This window comes from Haliotis asinina, chromosome 7, assembly GCF_037392515.1.
Source record: "Haliotis asinina isolate JCU_RB_2024 chromosome 7, JCU_Hal_asi_v2, whole genome shotgun sequence".
NCBI lineage: Eukaryota > Metazoa > Mollusca > Gastropoda > Lepetellida > Haliotidae > Haliotis > Haliotis asinina.
The window spans coordinates 42,744,577-42,765,368 of NC_090286.1; the positions used below are offsets into that span (position 1 = coordinate 42,744,577).

At 42.5% G+C, this 20,792-nt stretch overlaps 2 protein-coding genes across 2 annotated transcripts in view; one reads left to right on the forward strand and one right to left on the reverse strand.

The window, feature by feature from the left end:
• The window catches only part of LOC137290399 (U6 snRNA-associated Sm-like protein LSm4), a 439,957-nt gene that overhangs the window by 225,411 nt on the left and 193,754 nt on the right, over positions 1 to 20,792 (forward strand). The window lies entirely within an intron of this gene.
• Positions 3,235 to 6,160, reverse strand: LOC137290397 (growth arrest and DNA damage-inducible protein GADD45 gamma-like). Its single transcript, XM_067821303.1, has 5 exons — positions 6,019 to 6,160; positions 4,864 to 5,092; positions 4,323 to 4,430; positions 3,941 to 4,086; positions 3,235 to 3,769 (listed from the first exon to the last, which is right to left on the reverse strand). Exons 1-4 carry the CDS (start codon positions 6,063 to 6,065, stop codon positions 3,979 to 3,981), a joined length of 492 nt encoding a protein of 163 aa, XP_067677404.1. The 5' UTR covers positions 6,066 to 6,160; the 3' UTR covers positions 3,235 to 3,769; positions 3,941 to 3,978.

The window sequence follows — 20,792 nt, forward strand, 5'->3', positions numbered from 1 at the left end:
ACCCCTCCCATTACATAATGAAGTCCATACTATTCTCAAACTGGATCAGGCCATTCAACCTACTCTGTATAAAAGAAAAAAACATTTCCTCCAGGAATCCATCCCTTTATTTGTCCGTAGGGGGAAAGACCAAATGTTTATATGAAGCTTGGGATTAGATAGGAGACGTATTTGCTGCATCAACTTGAGACCAAGATGTACACACTTGTGACAACAATGGTAGTTGTGTGACGGTCGGGGACATGAGATGATTATTTGAAGCCTCCCCTAGAGGGGGATGTTGGTTGTTGTTGTTGAGAGGCCGTACCCCCGAGCATGGTGGAAATGGGGAGTATACGGAACAGGACTGTCAGTGGTGTTGTGTTTGAAGTAGATGCTATTGTTACTTATAAAAGACTTGTTGCCTATCTCGAAGCACCGGCAAATAGTAGGGGTTCTTGGTTACAATATGATCCCCGAAACCTTCGTTCATCGCCGCTACATATTATACTACTCATCAAAGGTTTAGACTCACTTTAAGCACTCGCTATTGGTTTCATGTATACGTGGCATTACATGAAAGATGAATTTCTTCACCTATTTGGGGTAACCAACTGCAAACCTTATGCAGATGAATTACATCATCAATCAAATTGTGAATTGTGCAACTGCGTTTTGGTGCACAGTTTTGATAAAACTTCGCCAGTTTTATCATGTATTGAATGGATGACAATAATCATTCAACATTACAAATTTGTCGTGAAAAAACTTCATTGTGCTTCTCATCTGCTCACACGGATAATTGTTGAATGGTGACAGTAATGTTTACCATTATAAACATGCATGCGACAGTTCCTTTCGTCGCCACTGCCCTTTGTCTCGTTTGTACGTTAATACGTCCTGCTGGTAGAGGTGCTGGGTTTAGGGGATGGGGGTGTGGGACAATTAACTTTCTTAGGCGAAGGTGGAAACGCTCGTTAGAGTTAGCATTTTAGTATTTAGTCCATCGTTGCCATGGTGATTGTAGGGTTGCCATGTGAATTCGAATCCAAAGGGTTATTTTAGGGCGTGTAAAGGAATATACTCCCTGTTACTGATCTGCACGTTCAGACAATAGATAAATAGACAAAATGTAACCTCGTAATTAAATCTTCACTCAACGCGCCGAAGATCCGGGTTCGATTCCCCGATGAGAGTATTGTGTGAAGACCATTCCTTGTGTCCTCCGCCGTGATATTGCCGAAATAGTACTAGAAGTGGCATAAAACCTCACTCAACCTCTCATTCACTCTGATAGTTCCTGTCAGCCGTTTTCTGTTGCGAGAAGCTGCATGTGTAACAGTGCATGAATCTGTTACCCGCCCAAGCGTTATTGGGTAAACTGGTGCAAACTATATTTCACTGACACCAAACTAAGCGAATGAATGAATGAATAAAATGATGAAACGAACAAACGAAACATGAGATGAAATTACTGAAAGTTTGTCTCAAGCTGTTGTGTTCGCACTACAAATGTCAAGCACATACATTTCAGCCACATGTGGCTGGCTACAATCCCTTGCATGGTGGGCACATGCACTTTTATTGAAGTTGTTACAGAGGTTCGTTCACAGCGCGAGTACAGTTATTGACATGTCACAAAAGGCAGTTGAAGACCACGTAGTGAAACAAACAACAGATGTTGCAGGTTATGAATGAAGTGTGTATTGATCTATAGCTCTGACAGACGAAATTGACAAGGACTAATTATTTTGTTTTGCAACGATTCAGAAGGTAATGGTCTACTTAAACATTGATCTTAGTATCTCCGCCCCTGATCGGCGTTTAACAGGAATGGGTTTAGTTTTACGCCGCATTTAGCAATATTCCAGCAATATCACGATGGGAAACATCAGAAATTGTTTCACATATTGTACTTGTGTGGGGAAACGATACTGGAAGAACGAACGCCTACACCATTAAGCCATCCGACCGCCCCTGGTTAACGGGAACCCCTTGATATCCCATAAGTTGGTTTGTGTTTGGTAATTTATATAATACTACATTGTGTCTACGACCACGTGTCTGTGAGTGTGACCAAACAATCCAGGTGTATTATATGACTTAAGCAATTTTTAGCAATAGTTCAGCAATATTACGGCAGCGGAAACCAATAATGGGCTTCAAAAATTATTAATCATATGACGAGCGATCGCATTAACCACGGAGCTACCCCACCGCCAATGCAAGAACCTTTCCAACCAGCCCATTTAGTCGCCTCTTAACCCCAGAACACTAAAAATGGAGTTGTTTTCGGCCAAGTATAAAACCGGAACACTGTTACCCTTGGCAATGTCTACATGTTAGCTACCAGTCTCAGACATTATTGCGCCGTCCATTTGAAACAGACCCGTGAAGGTACCGGGGTAGATTAGGCCTTCAGCAATCCATGCTTGCCATAAAAGCCGACTATGCTTGTCGTAAGAGGCGACTAACGGGATCGGGTGGCCAGGTTAGCTCACTTGGTTGACACATGTTATCAGTTCCCAGTAGCGCAGATCGATGCTCATGTTGTTGATCACTGGATTGTCTGGTCCAGACTCGATTATTTACAGACCGTCGCCATACAGCTGGAATATTGCTGAGCGCGGCGTAAAACTAAACTCACTCACCGATTTGAAACACTAAGACTCAAACTAAGTATTCTTACGATTTGAAAGCAGGGCTATAAATAGTAACTGAATGTGGTTTTACGCCGCTTTGGGAATATTCCAGCAACACTGAGGCAGGGAACACGGGATATAGGCTTCACGCATTGCATCCGTATTGGGTACACGCTGAACCCGGTCTTAGGCCAGTGACGAGCGGACACTTAACTACTAATCTACGCCCCGTGAAGGTCCCGGGGTAGAATAGGCCTTCAGCAACCCATGCTTGCCATAAAAGGCGACTATGCTTGTCGTAAGAGGCGACTAACGGGATCGGGTGGTCAGGTTCGCTGACTTGATTGGCACGTCATCGGTTCCCAATTGTGCAGATCGATGCTCATGTTGCTGATCACTGGATTGTCTGGTCCAGACTCGATTATTTACAGACCGCCGCCATATAGCTGGAATATTGCTGAGTGCGGCGTAAAACTAAACTCACTCACACTCACTAATCTACTCCATCGCCCCGAATGTATATTAAGCCTATTGGCCACATACGCATGCGCACACTTCAGCTCACCGACTCATCCAGTCGACTAAGCAGGTTATCAGATAAGAACAATAAAGATTCTAAATTCTTCATTTATTCAACATAATAACACTTTATCCAACCAAAACAAACACGAAAAGGCATTGTATGTACAAGAAATAAAGAACATTTAAACACTAATAATGATGTCAACTGTTAACATTAATTAGCATAATGTCATTAAGGATGAATGTGGCATGAACGTGTCCGTTAATCTCGTCAGCATTCTCCACATCTCTCTTGATGCGAGTTGCGAATATAGACATTCACAGTCATACACTGAGATAGGTGGCTTATGCAAAAGGCCCGCCAGTCTTTGTTATAAATCTGGTCGCCCAAATCAAGGTTTATCTGCACCAGGACAGCACCAACAATCGTGTTGGTCTGCATACGAGTCAATGCACAGACGGTTGTTTCGAATCTGCTGCTGGCGCCATTCCTCTTGGTGTTATCTGATTGGATGATCAACCCTGAACTTGCATCTGACTGACTGGTGCACCTCGGTCGCCATGACGACTTGGCCGGTGATGACCAAATGGTGACTGATTATCTCTTTAACCAGGTTTGGGATTACCTTTAAAGGATAAAAATAGACGATAAAAAACAATGTCCTTCCAATATTGCATTTTGTCACATATGCATTCAAATGAAAACTATTCTTTTTTTAAATCATATTAAAAAAATCTGCACCCGGATTATTTAAATCCGTCTGCAGCTGGCACCCTTTGTCAGCAAATCAACGCACCTGGTGTGTAAGTGAAGCAAAGATGGGTGATGCAGATTTCAAACTGGCAGTTCGATTACAGGCTTCGGGTAAACATCATTATTGATGACGTCAGCGACGTAGTCCGTCAATAAAACGTCCTCCGGAGAGGTTGCACCTTTCGCGAACTGAAAACAAGAGAACACAAGTCAGTAACAGCAACATACAACAAGTTTAATGGCAATTCAAATCTATATCTGTTTGACAAATTCGGTATTGCAACTAAGTCATTGAACATAATGCAGGACTTAGCACCTTAATCATAGATGATTAAAAGACATCTACAAAACGACATTACAAAACTCCAATGATGGTACCACATTAAAAGCGCTCTCCAGCAAATAAGCTTATGACTGATGCTTACCTCAATCAGAAGACAGCTGACATCGGTTGAGTGACATCTGACAATGTCACCATTGTTGTTTGCATCTTCATTTGATAATGTCTTGGCAAGTTTTTCTTCGCTGTCAACCTGCAAAACCAAGTTCAGATATTTATAGCAATGTCCTTCTCAACATTTTAAAAAAAACAAAATGCCAAAATTTAGGCACTGCTGAACAAAGTATCATATGATTCAATATCGCTTCGAATTGCCGTGTTACATTCAAAATATGGAACACGTTATCAGTGTGACATCTCAAGTAACTACTTATGTCACACCAGGATACAGGAAGTAATGATAAACAGTTTCAAGGAAGATCCAATTCGATGACGTCACAAGTGCTCTATTGTCTGTACACATCCTTGTTAAATGGAAACCCAAGTTAGCAGAACTCCGACAAAGGGTAATATAAAAATTAATCGCCCAAATACCGCTCTTTGTATTAGGTATTACTTTTAACAAAACATAATTCAATCTGCAAATATCACAATTCAATTAATTTGTGACAAAGTTTCGTATTTACCTTAATAAGTGGGATGTCATTCTCCCAACAAAACGCCTCAATGAGGGTGTGTTGGATGTCCAGTGTGACGTCATGCTGTCCATTCGCCTCGGGCAGCACACATAGCATCACGTTGTCAGGGTTACAGCGGAGGAGCTTGGCACATTCCATAACACCACTTGTGACCCGGTTGGTCCTGTGGGCTTGGACCAAAGCTTTGCACAATGCGTCTCCAATGTCAACAAGTTTCCTGCAAAATAACAACAGTGGGTTAGCACAGTGGCGTGAGAAGGCAGTTTCGAAACTCGGTTAGTCACGATTCGTCTAAGGTATAATCATCAGCATGAGTCACTTGCCAAGGCTCATGCGATCCACAACATAGCAGATAGGCTTCTGCAAAAGTCTATCCTTATGATGAAATAAAGTTGCTTGGTTTCATCTGATGCCACGTGAGGCGTAGTGAGCTGGTGACGTTTCATAATAAAGGAAAACCAGATGACAGCGTGGAGCGAACACCATCAGCAAATCTCGCTGACGTCACGCCAAGTCACGCGTTGTTTCAGTCAGCTGGTCAGTCAGGCTGCCATCTCACGACTCGGTATTTGTTTATCTGAGATAGCTGACAAGCAAGAATTGACACCAAAATGCAAATCATAAGGTGGACACAGTCTTACAAGTGCACACGAGCATTAAGAAGAACTTGTCAGCAGTTTTCGCAAGGTTTCGTCGTTCAAACCACGGTAATCTGTTGCTGAAGGTGGGAACACCCAGTTTACAAATATCGCTGGAGCATTGTTAACATGTATCTCTCCGAGTCGCCTTAGTGCAGCAGACTTAGACAAATATATGAGCACCACCCTTCCCAAATTCGATCGGATTGGGGATGTGTCACGGGCGTTTCCCTAACAATGTCACCGCCTAAGTCCTAAGTTCGAATAAACATCAGGTGAGTAACATTAAGATGCAAATAAACAGCGAATGCACAAGGCGCCAGTCAGTTCATGCCAGAATTATTAAATTACGTTCAGATATGCCTACAACACGACATTAAACCTTAGTCCGAGTTAGTGCGATCGGAGCATGACAACAGCTGGTTGCGCGCTCACAATGTACTCAGTAGGACAAGTCAAAGCAATATTTAAACAAATATCAAATGCTATATTAATAAATACTTACTTATTTGAACTGCAGGTGTCCATGTCTCTGAATACTGTCCAAGTCATTATTCAAAGGTAAATCCGAACAAAGAAATTCAAACAAAGAAAACGATTTCTCGCAGCGACGATCCTTCCTGTAAGGCTGAAAACGCTCAACTGACGATTCGCTGTCTGACTGGTAGGTTATAACGTGCGGGAGCGAGTTGAGGCAACTCGTCGCTGATTGGCTGAGATGTGTGTGTTCTGTTATAGTCGGTCACGCACTCAAACTAGTGCGTCCTTATGTTCTTTGATATACCTTGTACAGATCCTTTGTGCACTCGTCACTGTGCGACAGCTAGGTACGAAAGATCAACAGTCGTTTTGTGCACCAAAACATGTATTTTAATCCAGAAATCCCTAATTGACCTTATGTAATATTTATAGGTCATGCAAAAGGGAAATTCCGTTTGAATCGTGGGGAAATGTGACTTACTGGTTATACTTTCTCCGTCACATGGCATTCAAAAATAAGTACACGTCCTATACTTCGTTTTGACTTAACGCTTCGGCGTGTAAGAATATCACACACACATGGTGGGGAATAACAGATATTGCAGCATGAATGACAGGACACATTTGGTATTGGCAGGTGTAATGTTGTTTACGACCAACATAATGTAATGCCTATAATTATAACAGGCAGAATGGAACTTCCCACTTTTCATATTGTAAAAATTCATACTAGGATTTCCAGCGGCAAATGTTCAACTTTTGTATTTACCTCTTTTTACTATACGTAGTTATGATGATACTCAAGTGCCGTGCCCATCATGTTTAAGAAATGTCTTGGTTGAGAAGGTGCCAGAAGTATCAAAATGTTAATGTGCATTAATTTAACATTTCTTCATTGCGATTTTTGGTATTGGCAGTAATATTTGTCATGCGAGATACACAGACTTGCTATTGCACAGTGCCGGGCAGTCTTGTGGTTATGTTGTTCTCTCGTCACGCCAAAGGCGCGGGTTCGATTTCCCATATGAGTACAAAGTGTGAAGCCAGTTCTTGTGCACCCCGTCGTAATATTGTTGGATTTTGGGTAAAAAAATGTGTACATCCCTACTCACTCACTCACTCACTCACTCACTCCAACACAATGCCGCAACACTGAGAGATACATCGATCTGTGCCTCGACACTTCTTTACCAGGCGGTGGTCAAGAGGATAGAGTGTCTACCTAGGGAGCGGAAAGTCTGTGGGTTGATCCTTGGTCGCATCATTCCAAAAGATGGTGCACTTCCGGAGATGATCATTAAAGCCATAAAACAAGGAATGGGCGGGTCAAGTCGGTCTACTGTGTTAGGTTTTGATTATCTTTGTTGTTAAACGTCGCTCTTAACAAAATTCCAGCTGTATGGCCGATGTGTGAAAATAATCGAGTGTAGATTGTTATGCTGTGGCATGGTATCTCAGTGGGCTAGCACAATAAAATCAGCTGTTTAAGCAACCACAGAGTGCATGCACTTAAGTGCAACAGCCATGAAAGCGACGCTAAACCCTAATTCATCTCACCTCGTCAGGCAAGGAAACGCATGGGTTAAAATGTGAGACGCAAGTATAAGGGGAGGCAACTCCTACTTGCAATGTCTGATGAGGAAAGAACGAAAGTAGGATTTCTGTAGATCTGAAAATAGTGTTGCGTTTACGAGACTCCACATAGAGGGAAGAGGGAAGTGCCCTCTCCAGGGGAACTTGATTTTCCCGAAAAGCGTGAAGACGGCATAAGGAAATTACAGATGCGGGAAAATCGGAGTTTGTCATTGTGGAAGCATTGCCAACGATGTCTGCGCCCAGGAACAGTTTTTGTCACCGGCGTTATAATACAGTTTCACAAACAACGGACAAGGTACAATTGTAAATTCAAAAAGAATTCAAATTACAACCCTTCCCAAACAAGCACCGAGCTGAAAGACAAGAATCAGTCTCTGACAAATATTCTGATTTACAGCTGTTACATAATTTTCATGTTTCGCGATTGCTTACTGAAACAGCTTTGCTTTCGGTGTATCGAACTGTCTTCGGTGTTTTGACACTACCAGTATTTTGTGTAGACTAACGCTTAGCCCCTGAATACATATAATTTGGTAGAAACAAATACACCCATTTAAATTGCAAAGGAACCCCAGTAAGGTGAAAGATTCGGAACCCGTGGAAATCTAGACTTGTTTCATTTAAGGCTTAAGCGGTGTAGGGAGGGCAACACAGGAGGGGAAATGATGTGGTTCAGGGACTGTGAGACTTCTGTTCCAAACAGAATACATCTACGTTGGGACGCGCAGCCAGCTGTGCGATGTAACCGACAGACCGACCCCAGTCAACACATGACGAAACGATAACTGGTATTGGTGTCGGGTTCAGCGGTAATGGGCTGCACCAGGCAACGGCAGGTACAGAGTGTTACAGTACCCACGTGGCCACAGTGTATGATAACAGACAGCGCAGGTTTCCGCTCTCTCGTTAACACTGCGGAGATATTGGTGGTAGTCTGTATCACTGTCTCTGAACCACATTATTTTCACTCCTGACCAGCTCTTTGCTATGCTAAAGCCCCAAATGAAGCAAGTCTAGATTTTCTCAGGTTCAGTGTCTCCGAATCGTTGGTCTTCCTAGGACTCCATTTCAGTTTATACCGGTTTGTTTGTAAGAAGCAAAACTGTGTTTATTCAGAAATTGAGTGATAGTCTAATACTGGTGATGGCCCCACTCGCCTTAATTCACTGTATAGGGAGATGCATCCAGTGACATTAGACTGCAGAAACCTCTGATCGCGGGTTCGAATCTCAATGTTGCATTGTTTGTTCGCTTAGATTTAGGTCCGTCAGCTCCACTGTCTTTTTGTGGTTTTCACCGCAGTGGTAAAGATCTACGACCTGCAGTGACCGTGGGGTAGCCTAATGGTTAGGGTGTCCGCTCATCACGCCAAAGATCCGCGGATTCGATTCCCAACATGGCACGGTGTGAAGGCCACTTTTTAAAATTCCACCACCCCGCTCTATTGCTGGAATATTGCTTAAAGCGGCGTAAAGTAAGTTATACTCACTCATTCTACGACCTGCTTAACTTCGTGTTGTCCACTGCATCAGTTCAGGGGCATGCTGTTATGCAACTGAAAGCCGTGAAGATCCGGATTAGATTGATCTTCAGCAACCCGTGTTAGGCGACTAACGGAATCGTGTGGTCAGGCTCACAGACTTGGTTCACACATCATCGGTTCACAATCGCACAGATCGATGCTTATGATGTTGATCACTGGCTTGTCTGGTCCAAACTCGATGATTTACAGACCGCCGCCAAATAGCTGGTATATTACTGAGTGCGGTGCCAGTTGTCTCTAAATGTGACCACTCATCCTTCGCGTCATACTGGAACAAGTACAGGTTCAGGTGTTCCCCGATAGTTCTGGAATATTGCTAAAAGCGGCGTAAAACAATAATCACTCGCTTGCTCATTCACTGGCTGCACGTAGGGGACATACTTTCTAATACGTTCACAATTTAATTTAAAGCAATCAAACCCAATCACTCATCCACTGAATCTATCACCAGTGTGATACGAGCCGATTATTGAGTATTTATGTGATTAAATCAGCCACTGGTTTGTCTAGTCCAGACTCGACCGTTTACAGGCAAACTCAAGCAAGACGACAGCCCACTCACTCCGTAATGTACTCATGGTAACGAATAAGGGAACGCCGGAAAGTACACGCATCCCTTTAGTCTTTTCCAGGTTTGTTCACTGTTTTCACTGTGGGTGAAACTCTGGAAAAGATTAGAGGAACTCTTGTTCCCTTATTTGTTTCCATGAGTATCTGTGGAGGATCGGCTAATCAACATGGTTTGTTACGATAGCCTTTAGCAACACAGTTACATGCTCCAGAAATGTGTCGAACAATATTCCAGTTCAGATCACACTTTTATGTACATGCCATAGTGATCAATTCATGTGATTTTGTCTCCGTGGTAAAAGCGCACGCCAGCAGAGCGGAAGGTCGCGGGTTCGATCATCGTCATACCAAAAGACATTAAGATATGGTACCTGTTGCGTCTGAGTGGAATATGCATGCTTATCTGCTGTAAGGTATCTCCGTGAGCTAGCACAAAAGCCAGCTTAAGTCTGGGCTAGTACAAGTAGCACCCACCCCAACCCCTCTCAACACACACACACACACACACACACACACACACACACACACACACACACACACACACACACACACACACACACGTGCATGTCGTCATATGGCATTCTAAAGTGCGACGTTAAACCCCATTTAACCTAACCTCCCACTTAAGTGGGAGACGATGTCATGCACTTACGGAGCTGTCTCACAGTCCCCCAACCGCATTATTTTCCCCTCTGCTAAACCCTCACTCACTGAACAGGTGGTACAATGCAGGAAAGCGCGACTGTTAAAATTTTTAAAATCATCAACATTGACAAGGAGCCTGAGAGCCTAATCAAATCTAGACATGCTTAGACTGTCGTACAGACTGAAGCAAATATATCCAAGAAAGCCCACGCGAGCCTAGAAAATGTTGCTAGATTTCCTTAGCTTCAGGCAGGGCTCCAGTTCATTATTATTATTTTTTTCTTTTTCTTTTTTGCTATGAACTTTTTTTCAGTTAAATATGTACATTTCAGAGACTAGTTGTTTGTCTCAGACATGCTTCATGTTGGGGTATAGCACTGCAGAAAGTAAGTGAATGGGTTGAGGATTACGAATCATTCAGCAATCTTCCAGCAATATCACGGAGGGGGGCCCCAGGACTGGGCTTCATACGTTGTGGCCATGTGGGGAATAGGACCCGGATCTTAGGCGAGACGAGCGAACGCTTTCACCACAAGGCTACCCCACCGCCCCTCTTGTAGAAAGGACTGACCGGATAGGGAAGTAATGCCTTCAGGGACTCTGAGACAGACTGGGGGAAATATTATAGTTCAGGAACTGGGATCAGGTGAGAAAAATGGCGTTCGCCTCACATGATATTTCTCTCTCTCTCTCTCTCTCTCTCTCTCTCTCTCTCTCCCTCTCTCTCTCTCTCTCTCTCTCTCTCTCTCTCTCTCACAGATCGTGTAAAATCGTGACGACTTGCTAAGGTACGCCATATTGTCACGATGCGTCACCCCCACATTATCAGGATCTCATCCGTTATAGTTTAATATCTCCCAGCCGTGTTACAGCGTGAAGTAATACGATCATCATCACAGCAATACTCCGTCTAGGTGTACAGCGTCCGTGATGGAGATTTACACGTGGTCATGTTGTTTTAGTTTGATCACGATCGAAAAGTGTCTCGGTGTGTCAGTCGCTTTTATTTATATTGATATTTTCATACGTATACACGATTGTTTGTCTGTACGCAAATTAATACTGGGAGAGATACGGCATGAAAGTGTAATGGATTTACCAATAGGTAATATCATACTGTACTGTCAGTTTACGATTTACCTCTTGAATGAATAAACAATTTCCGCCACATCACCCTGAAGATCCGGGTTCGATTCCGCACATGGGCAAAATGTGTAAAGCCTATTTCCGGTGTCCTTCGTCGTGCTCAAAGCGGCGTAAATCTAAACTCACACACATACATACGTAAGTGCGTGCGTGCGTGCGTGCGTGCGTGCGTGCGTGCGTGCATCCATACATACACACGTGCGTGCGTGCGTGCATGCGTCCGCCCGTCCGTCCATACATAGATACATATACACGCACGTACGTCCGTCCGTCCGTCCACCAAAACACATGCATACGTACGTGTGTGTGTGTGTGTGTGTGTTTGTTTGTTTGTGATAGCCCAGTAAAAGTTCACATAAAACTGTTACTAGCCATTAACCGAGAATAATGAGAATAATGTCGGATGTTTAAATACGGGATGAGAGTGGAGGCCCAAAATTGTTTTCTCAGTCAAGTGGACTAAAATGTCCTACCACAGAAGCTACCATCTCTTATTCAACACACTTGACTCACATACATCAATTGCTGCATGTGACATCAACAACTGCCACATCACTGCGTCAGTCGTGGATGATGAGATTACTTGAAGATTCTCAGACCTGTCTTCTTCTACACATAAATACATAAAATCTAAAAATACATATCGAATATGACATAAATACTCCTCGCAAAACCCATCCTCTACGTGTTAAGAACAGTGTAGCATCAAACACGTGGAGCAAAGCGGGAACCGGTCAGTATTGGGGACAGCAGACACACAAATCATCTTTGATAGGATTCTCAACAAGGTCAAGGTATCTACTCGGTGTAACACGTGGGTCTGCGACATATGCTCATTCCAGTCCGACCTTGCATACCAATCAGTTGTTAAGTACTCTTTGGTATTTCAGGATCGGCTCAAACAGGCAATGCAACACGCCCATAATTCGGCTGTTGTGTTTGGACTTGCTACCTCTTTATTGGCTGTCGGTATTCATCAAACCAATATAATTACTAGACTAACAGCTAGTCTCTGAAATGAACCTATTTTACTGAAAAAACGTTCATAGTGAAAAAAAAAATAATATAATGAAATGGAGCCCTGAGACTTTCTTCATTTCCTGAAGCTATGGAAATCTAGACTTGCCACATTTCCTAGACTTGTGAGGACTTTCTTGGATATATAATTTTTTATACTTCAGGGTCTGTACGACAGACTATATAATTACAGACGTTTCTGTTTTCCCGTTTTGGCAACGAATGTGTTTGTTGGTGTATCCGTTCTTGATTATACATTATGTAAAACGGCTTTGCTTTGTTTTGTACAGTCAGCCCAAGTGTATTAAGAACGGTTGACTACTGGTTGACTAGCAACGGAGGTACAACATAATTATGTTATAACGATGTATTTTGACTTGTGGCGTTATACCGAAATTGAACTAGCTGAATGTTCACATGAAAAGCATTCTTCTCCAAACACTAAACATTCCATGTTATGGCATCGGAGGGAAGATTACAATGTTCTGAAAACACCCCCCTCACCGCCCCAGAATCCCGTTCACCAAGGTGCGTGCAGTGAGGAATCCCGGTGCTGATGATGAGGAAGAACATGTGTATCCTGCACAATCAGCAGCACTTGGCATTGACCGGGATTCTTCCGGGAAGAAGGAGCGGTCATTCTATAATCGGTTCATCAGTGTATGACTGGATTGTTGGGCGTGACCGATATATGTCACGTGAGATTTGTCAAATCATGTTTTGTGTTGTCGCGTGATCCATGCAATTGTACCTGTACAGGTACACATTCCTCGAAAGTGCCGGCACCTAAAACAATGATGTTGTTCAAAGGCACCAGGTTCTTTGGAACAGCCGAGTCTTTTCCTCATGTTGGAATATGGGATACTCGGCGCGGTGGGGGTGCCAAGTGGGTAAAGCGTTAGTTCATCCTGCCGATTCGATTCCCCACATGGGTACAGTGTGTGATGCCTATTTCTGGTCGTGATGTTGCTGAATATTGCTGAAAGCGGCATAAAACTAAACTCACACCGATACTCAGTGAGTTGTTGTATGTGGTCTAGACTGGACCTGCCTTAGCAAAACTCCTGTCATTAATTATTAGATGTTGAAGTTTTGCGCACATTTAGTCTTTTGCAAGTACTGCGTGAAATAGTATGGCTTTATGTCGACTTTTGCATTATATAAGCTCCACGCACCGAACCTGTACGTATCACTGGCGTATTCGACGTATGATATAGCATGTTTAAAGTCAGCTTACCTGGCGGGTAACTCACTGCATGAAACGAACGAAATATTACTTTACATGTAAAGTATTATATCTTTTTCTCTATGGGTCCATTCTTTATGTTTGGTAGACTATTAATAGCACGTTTATAGTCTTTAAATGTTTCCAATTAACTCATTAAGTAACTATTTACTCCGCGATGACTTGGAAGCACTCCTCCAGCTAAAGGGTCATACAAAGAGGTAGCATTCGCACTTACACGACATGAACCCAGTGCCCCAGAAGAACTGGTGAATTGGAAACCGTTACATCACCCCAAACAACTTGGTAACAGAGCAATGGAAGCTGTACCAACTGACGCCGAAGTCCAGCCACGCGACGCAGTAAGAACCATGGCCAGCAGTGCGTTCGCTTTTCAAGCTCCGTTGGCTTTAAAAGCCATCATAGATAAAAACAAAGAAATGCCAATCTGATGACAGCAGTAATTAAATTGTTTTGCGGCAGGTTTCCTCGCACTGTACTCAATAACCCTATCGAGTGTATATTTATAGATCACTACATCGATCTGGAAATGGGACAGAGCTAAACGGTAGTATGGACAACGCTAGCTAGGAGAGCTCCTTCAGCTGACACTGACGGATCATATAGGTGTGTCGGATATAGGTTTTCACAGCAATGGCCATTAAATGTCCCCTGTTTCTAATGCCAGAAAGTGTATATTTTGCTTAAAAGATACAAAGCCTTCAACCGTTGGTTATTTTCTTTGCGTAACCAGTACTTCTTCAACTAAAGACCTATATAAATTGTATGATAGTGTCTGCAATGTTTTACCAATATCCGTTCACAGAGTGAGTGGGTTTAGTTTTACTTTTAGCAAATCTGAAACACCGTCACGGTGAGGAACCCATATGTAGAATCAACCCCGAGTCTTCAGGGTGTCGCGCGAACGCTTTAAGCGCTAGGCTACCTCACCGCCCTAGATGTAAAGAGACATTTTATATAATGACAGAATACAATGAATAGAAAATGTAAACGAAATATGTGATACCCGGTGTGATATAGGCATTACTATTTCAATGGATAATCAGTACATGCTTGACTGTATTGATCATTGAGCTAAGCAGCTGCCAGCTGTGATCTGCAAAGTGATTAGACTAACGTCTCTGAGTTGAGGGAAGAAAATGTTGGCACTAGTCAAGATGCTGCTCTAGACAGCCATGTCAGTCATGTTTATACAATGAAACCTGACCCCAGAAGTGAGTACGTTTTGTTGCAGATAGTTATAGGTCTAACCTGTCCCACAGTTTTTGAACCACATTATTTTCCCTAGACCTCCTTGCAGTGCTATAACCCTAAATGAATCAAATCTACATTTCCTCCGGTTCCTGCCATCAAAATTGTATATCAGATCCTGAACCTGAGGAAATCTATACTTTTCTCCTATAGGGTTTTGCCACTGTAGATATAGGGCTTGGTGGCAGGAGAAATAGTATGGTTGGGGGACAGCGATACAAACCGGTCAGTCTCTGAAAAAATAAGATTTTTATTGTAACAAATAAGCCCATTTATATTGGAAATTAACCCCAGGGAAATCAGAGGAAATTTAGACTTGCTTCGCTTAGAGCTTATCATTGCAGTGAGGGCCAAGTTGAAGGGAATATCATATGGTTCAGGGGCTTTTAGGCAGACTAAGGCTGGGCAGCGCATTGTTCTAGGCAGTTTGGAATCAGATTTCATACCATCAAACGTGGCACCGACCCTGACCACTTGATCCACAGTGCCACCACACTTCACCCTTCCTGTACGTGCAGGCGTAACGTCCCACCTACATACGCCGCAATAATAAGGTAAACGCCAGCTCACCGAGGGTGTTCGATCCACCGTCCCAGGACAACGTGGGACGGAGCTGTGTCGTAAACAGTCTGACCTACATGCCAGTCGCAGTGTTAACATAGGTCAAGTTACTGCTCATGGGGAGAAATGGCTGGAAGCACTTGTTTGTGTTCAGTTCCTGGAAGTGACAGTCTGCGACGATTATGTTGACCATATGATCTTGTTATTGGGCCCCCGATTCACGGCAAAACAATGTAATATGAACCTACTCAACAAAACAAATTCAACAATACTTCCGACAGGCTTCTGACATTTCCAAAGCACAACAAACAATTCTCACTTGTCACGATGGAAAATGATTGCCTCAAAAACAACAAGGTTGTTGTTTTGTATAGACAAATGTATTTTGTGGGTAATCAGTGGGTAACTGTTGCAGGGTTCATTAAAGTCCAATCACCAGTAACGACATAACCTTCAAGGTAAATACTGTTGCATGACAATGAATGGTATGGATTAACTACTTCAGTAGTTACAACACAGCGTTTCTGGGCTATTTCTTGCCCCTTCATCGGGTGAATGACGTAATGTGATAACGAGCAAAATATATAGTACATACAGGAGGCCAGTGAGGTAGTGTTGCAGACTGATGTGCAGAGATCAGGGGGATTATGTGATCCACACCATTCGTTGTCATGTTATTTATCAACTGCTAAATGCCAATCAACGTAGATACATGTATTGTTATCATAATTTTTCAAGTCTGTTTAAGCAGGTCTATTTTCGTTTGTGGTTGTTTGTACGGATATATCACGTAAACAATAATAATTAATATATGTTCGGCAGCAGCAACTGGTTTATAGCGTAATTTGTTTTCCTTTAAAGATCACGTTTGTCCCCGACAGTCGCCTTAATATTCCCCGTAATTATGTATGCTTTTGTTGTACGAATACGGTATATCTCACGATCATCGTTCGGAGTAACACGCATGCAGCCCATTTGCGAAACACCTATTCGACAGAAATAAAAGCAGTTAAATATTGACAGATACCTTCCAAAATGGTGGATTGAATAAAATCAATAAAGCACATTTCTCAAACTCAGTTCATCAGTTGCCGTAGATGATCACCGAGCGGATGGACGCTCTAACCCCCATTATCCACCGTTAATCGTCCCCCGGGGCCCACCCACTAGCCCAATCTTACACCTCCCTGTTTTCCCCACCCTAATCTTATAAATGCTTCGACGTTTGAGTACTCCCCCACACCGAACAGTGATGACCTTGTTATTGACTGTCTGCCCTCTCCCACACAACTGGAGGCAAGATCGATCGCCGTATTTATTCCGTAGAACTGCCTAGAATCATTGCCACTGTGGCAGGCTCAAGTTTAATTTGATTAACGCTCAAACAGGGCCGTTGAGAGAACAGGCGGGAAACATACATGGATTTTCAGTGTGGCTTTTAACATGTGTTGTTTTCGCAACACAATTCGTGTCGATATCGGGCTCAGGAACTGGGTCGAGTTGCGTAAGTAGGTCACGGTTTGGGAACGGAGGAGTGAGTGGATGAAGACACCACTAGCTTCCAGAACAAAACACACGCCCAACGTGTAGGGCTTTGTGAGGAGGATAGCGTTTTCACAAATCGGAGGAAACCATTCGTTTAAATGTGTTGGAAATAAACGTGACCGTCGAGTAGTAGGTCTCTATATAAATGGCGCAGTTTGTTTTCGTCGTGAAACGCGCAATTTTTCTACACTGACAATCGCCTGCGTTTCAGTCGGCAACAACAGCATGTCAATGTGTCATTTCCTGAATCAATTCTGTCACGATTCTGTTAATATATTTTGTGAAAATAACAAACTAAAAATATACAAAAACGGTGTTTTTAAAATGAATATCGATGCAACAATTTAACAAGTGCCCGTGTCTCTTTGTCAAACTCTCGTATGACCGCCCTGCATATCACTTTCTGTAGTATACATTAAACGTCTTCAAAATGCACCAGCAATATAACTTTATGTTGGAAACATTTGAGTTATTCATTCATATGCAGTTGGCAAGCGCAATCGGCGTTGGCAAGGTAGATATGGGGCTTGTGACATCAAAGACACGGAATCCATTCCCTAAATGAGTTGAAATCCCAAATTCAGCTCGTGTCCATGACAGGGCAACATCAGTCATGTGTATAAAGACCTTTGATTATATAAACAATGTGCGTTATATACACCTGCTGACGCTGTCATCGTATCCCTGTAGCATTGATCGATGCTTATGCTGGACTGTCTCCTCTACATTATATACAGACCACTGCCAATAGCTGGGATATTGCTGCGTGCGGCATAAAACTAAACGCACTCACCTCCACTGACGGCCATCCCAGCAGGGCGAAGTGCCTCAGCGATGGTCTGTGTTAAACTTTAAGGTATGGGAGTTGCGAGTGTATTGATTTTGAGATGAGGGTGTAGGGTTAAGCCTCTTCGTATTCATGGATAACCAACTCTCAAGTCTCAACAATAGTTAAATCCGGAACTTACTCACGGTTACAACAAGGTTCCCACATACAGTTTGAAATTAGTTGACTTAATGAAGCATTCGAGATGTAGAAGTTTTGAAACTCAAGCATAATGTACGCGAATCATAGATTAAAGTTATTTGAAACGTTAGGTAAAATTGTCATTGCGACTAATATATGTTTTTTTCTGCAGACAAACCTTCTGGTATAACACACATCCTGACGCAATCCGCGTTGCTTCCTTTTAACCGCAAACTTCCGCTCATAACGTCCAAAATTAGAGTTATACGCCCTTGATACTCAAATTACTGTGATCCACAAGACTCATCCGCCTTAATAAAACTCTATGTCTCTGAATAACCGATTCCAATACAGTTATCACCTTTAAGCTAGGATCGCTCGGTGCAACTGCGCCCAGTCTGAACCTAAACATATGACAGCATACCTATAAGTGTGTTCCGATTATAACATCTTTACTTCATAGACACATACAAACGCTCAGTCTCTGAATATTTATAATTTTCAAAGTAACAAATAATCTCATTTGAATTGAAAAAGAGCTAAGTGAGATGACGGATTCATAACTTGAGTAGATCTAGACTTGCCTCATTAAGAGCATTGCAGAAAGGATCTGGCAGAAGGGAAAATAATGTATTTTATGGACTGTGAGACAGACCAACACATACGCACAGGTTACTGGATTGTATAATATAGTAAAAATCGCTGTTTGCAGTTTTACCCCTTGGCGTACAAGGATCCGCAGGTGGAAAATTCGATTCAAATGATTCAACCATATGGCTTGTATTAGTTAACGGATCATGCATTGTTAACTGAGAAAAACAAACAAGACGTTCCAGCTGATTTTATCCGGTATAATTTTCAACTGAAAATGACTATTAAATTATCGGGACTTTGGCACAAATGCAGAAAATTAAAACGTGATAGGGGTCATGTGGCTGCAAAATCATCTCTTAAACCGGATTTAATTGAACCATTAAATAGCTTACAGTACCCAGCTAATGACGATTTCGAAGAAACTGTTGCACGAACGACTGATGGTTTAATAAACATAATCTTATTTCACACAAATTCATTCAATGTTTAATTTCATGAAAAAACAAACTCGGTATATTTGTCTTTTGTCTCAAGCTGCGACCCACTGAAATACAGTGATGTCAAATCAACTCATGAGTACGCCCACGTGTTTTCAAGCCATTCATTGTATCATCCGCTATAAAACCTAAATAATGAATATCATCTAGATGGAATCTCCTTATGTTCTAAGTGGGGATGCAATGAGAGGTTTGTTTTCGACGATAGTCTCTATGAATGTTTATCCATGTCTTGACACTGTAATAAGTGAGTATATGCAACAGTTGTACGAGATCCGACCGGGCCACCTGCATCAGTCACTTTGACTTAATATCAAGGCCGACTGTATCGTCCATCGCTGGCGAATGACACAGGCCCTGTTAAATGCCAATTCAGCAGTGACTGAGGATTGGTAACGCTCGAGCGTTATGGGTATTGATCGAGTGTTTCTGAAAGGTCGGCCCAACTATTAACGTGCGATCCAGAAATAGCTCCATGCCGTGTTAAAAATATCTTACGTTCATGTATTAAATTAAACCGCAAAGACACAAATAGATCTGCCCACGTGCGTCAAGCTCCGCATCGCTTGTTGTTGCAGTTCATACGCTGACGGAGGAGAGACACAGTGAGAGAGGCAATGAGAACATACTGAAACAGGAGGCTTCAAGGAGACATACGAGCGGAGAAGGCAGACAAGACAGAGAGACAGACAGATTTACACGGACGGTCGAGCAGAGACAGCCATATAGGCTAAAGACACGAGACACTCGACTAAACAGACACGCACAGTCTGTGTATATATACATATATATACATTTAGTAAAATAATCAGACCGAAATACAGATGGTCTGATTAATGACGGCATGCAGAGGTCATGCAGAAAGTGTCGGTGAGGGACAGACTTTCACAAAACAAGACACAGAACAAATAAACAAAGTGACAGATGGAGAGGACAACAGACCGACAGAGACTCTCATACTCTTTCTCTCACACACACTCACACACATTCACACACACCCATGCGTGACATAAGATTGGTTGTGTTTCTTCCGATATTGCTGTTCGTACTGCAACCCGGAAGTGAATAACACGTACCGCGTCCGTAATTCGGAGTTTATCGAAAGTCCTGATTTCAAACTACATGTGCCCAAGACACCCGGAATATACGAGGGGATGTCAATAAGCTTTGAGCCTTGAGCATTTTTCATACCAGGTGTCACAGCCTATGGTACGACATTGAACGTTGGGGTGTAGCTGATGTGATATATAAGTTTTGGTATCCTACTCTCAGAAGTTATTGAACAGCTCACGTTGACAGAAAGAGACCCCCCTCACGGCAGTGAAAATGAATAGAATTGAGTATAGAGCTGTAATTATGTTTTTAGTTCTTGAAGGAAACTCGGCGAAGAACATTGAAGAAAGGCTTTCAGCAGTTTATAAGAAGTCTTCCCCTTCATCTGCTGTCATCAAACACATGTTGAAAAATAAATGAGATTCATACCAATATTTTGTGTTTTTTAATGCAAGGCTCAAAACGTATTGACATCCCCTCGTACATATCCAGTGATTTACGGAATATGTGATTGTCTAATTATTTTCAAAAGACATAACCAATGTTTGATGTACTCAGAATGTTACTT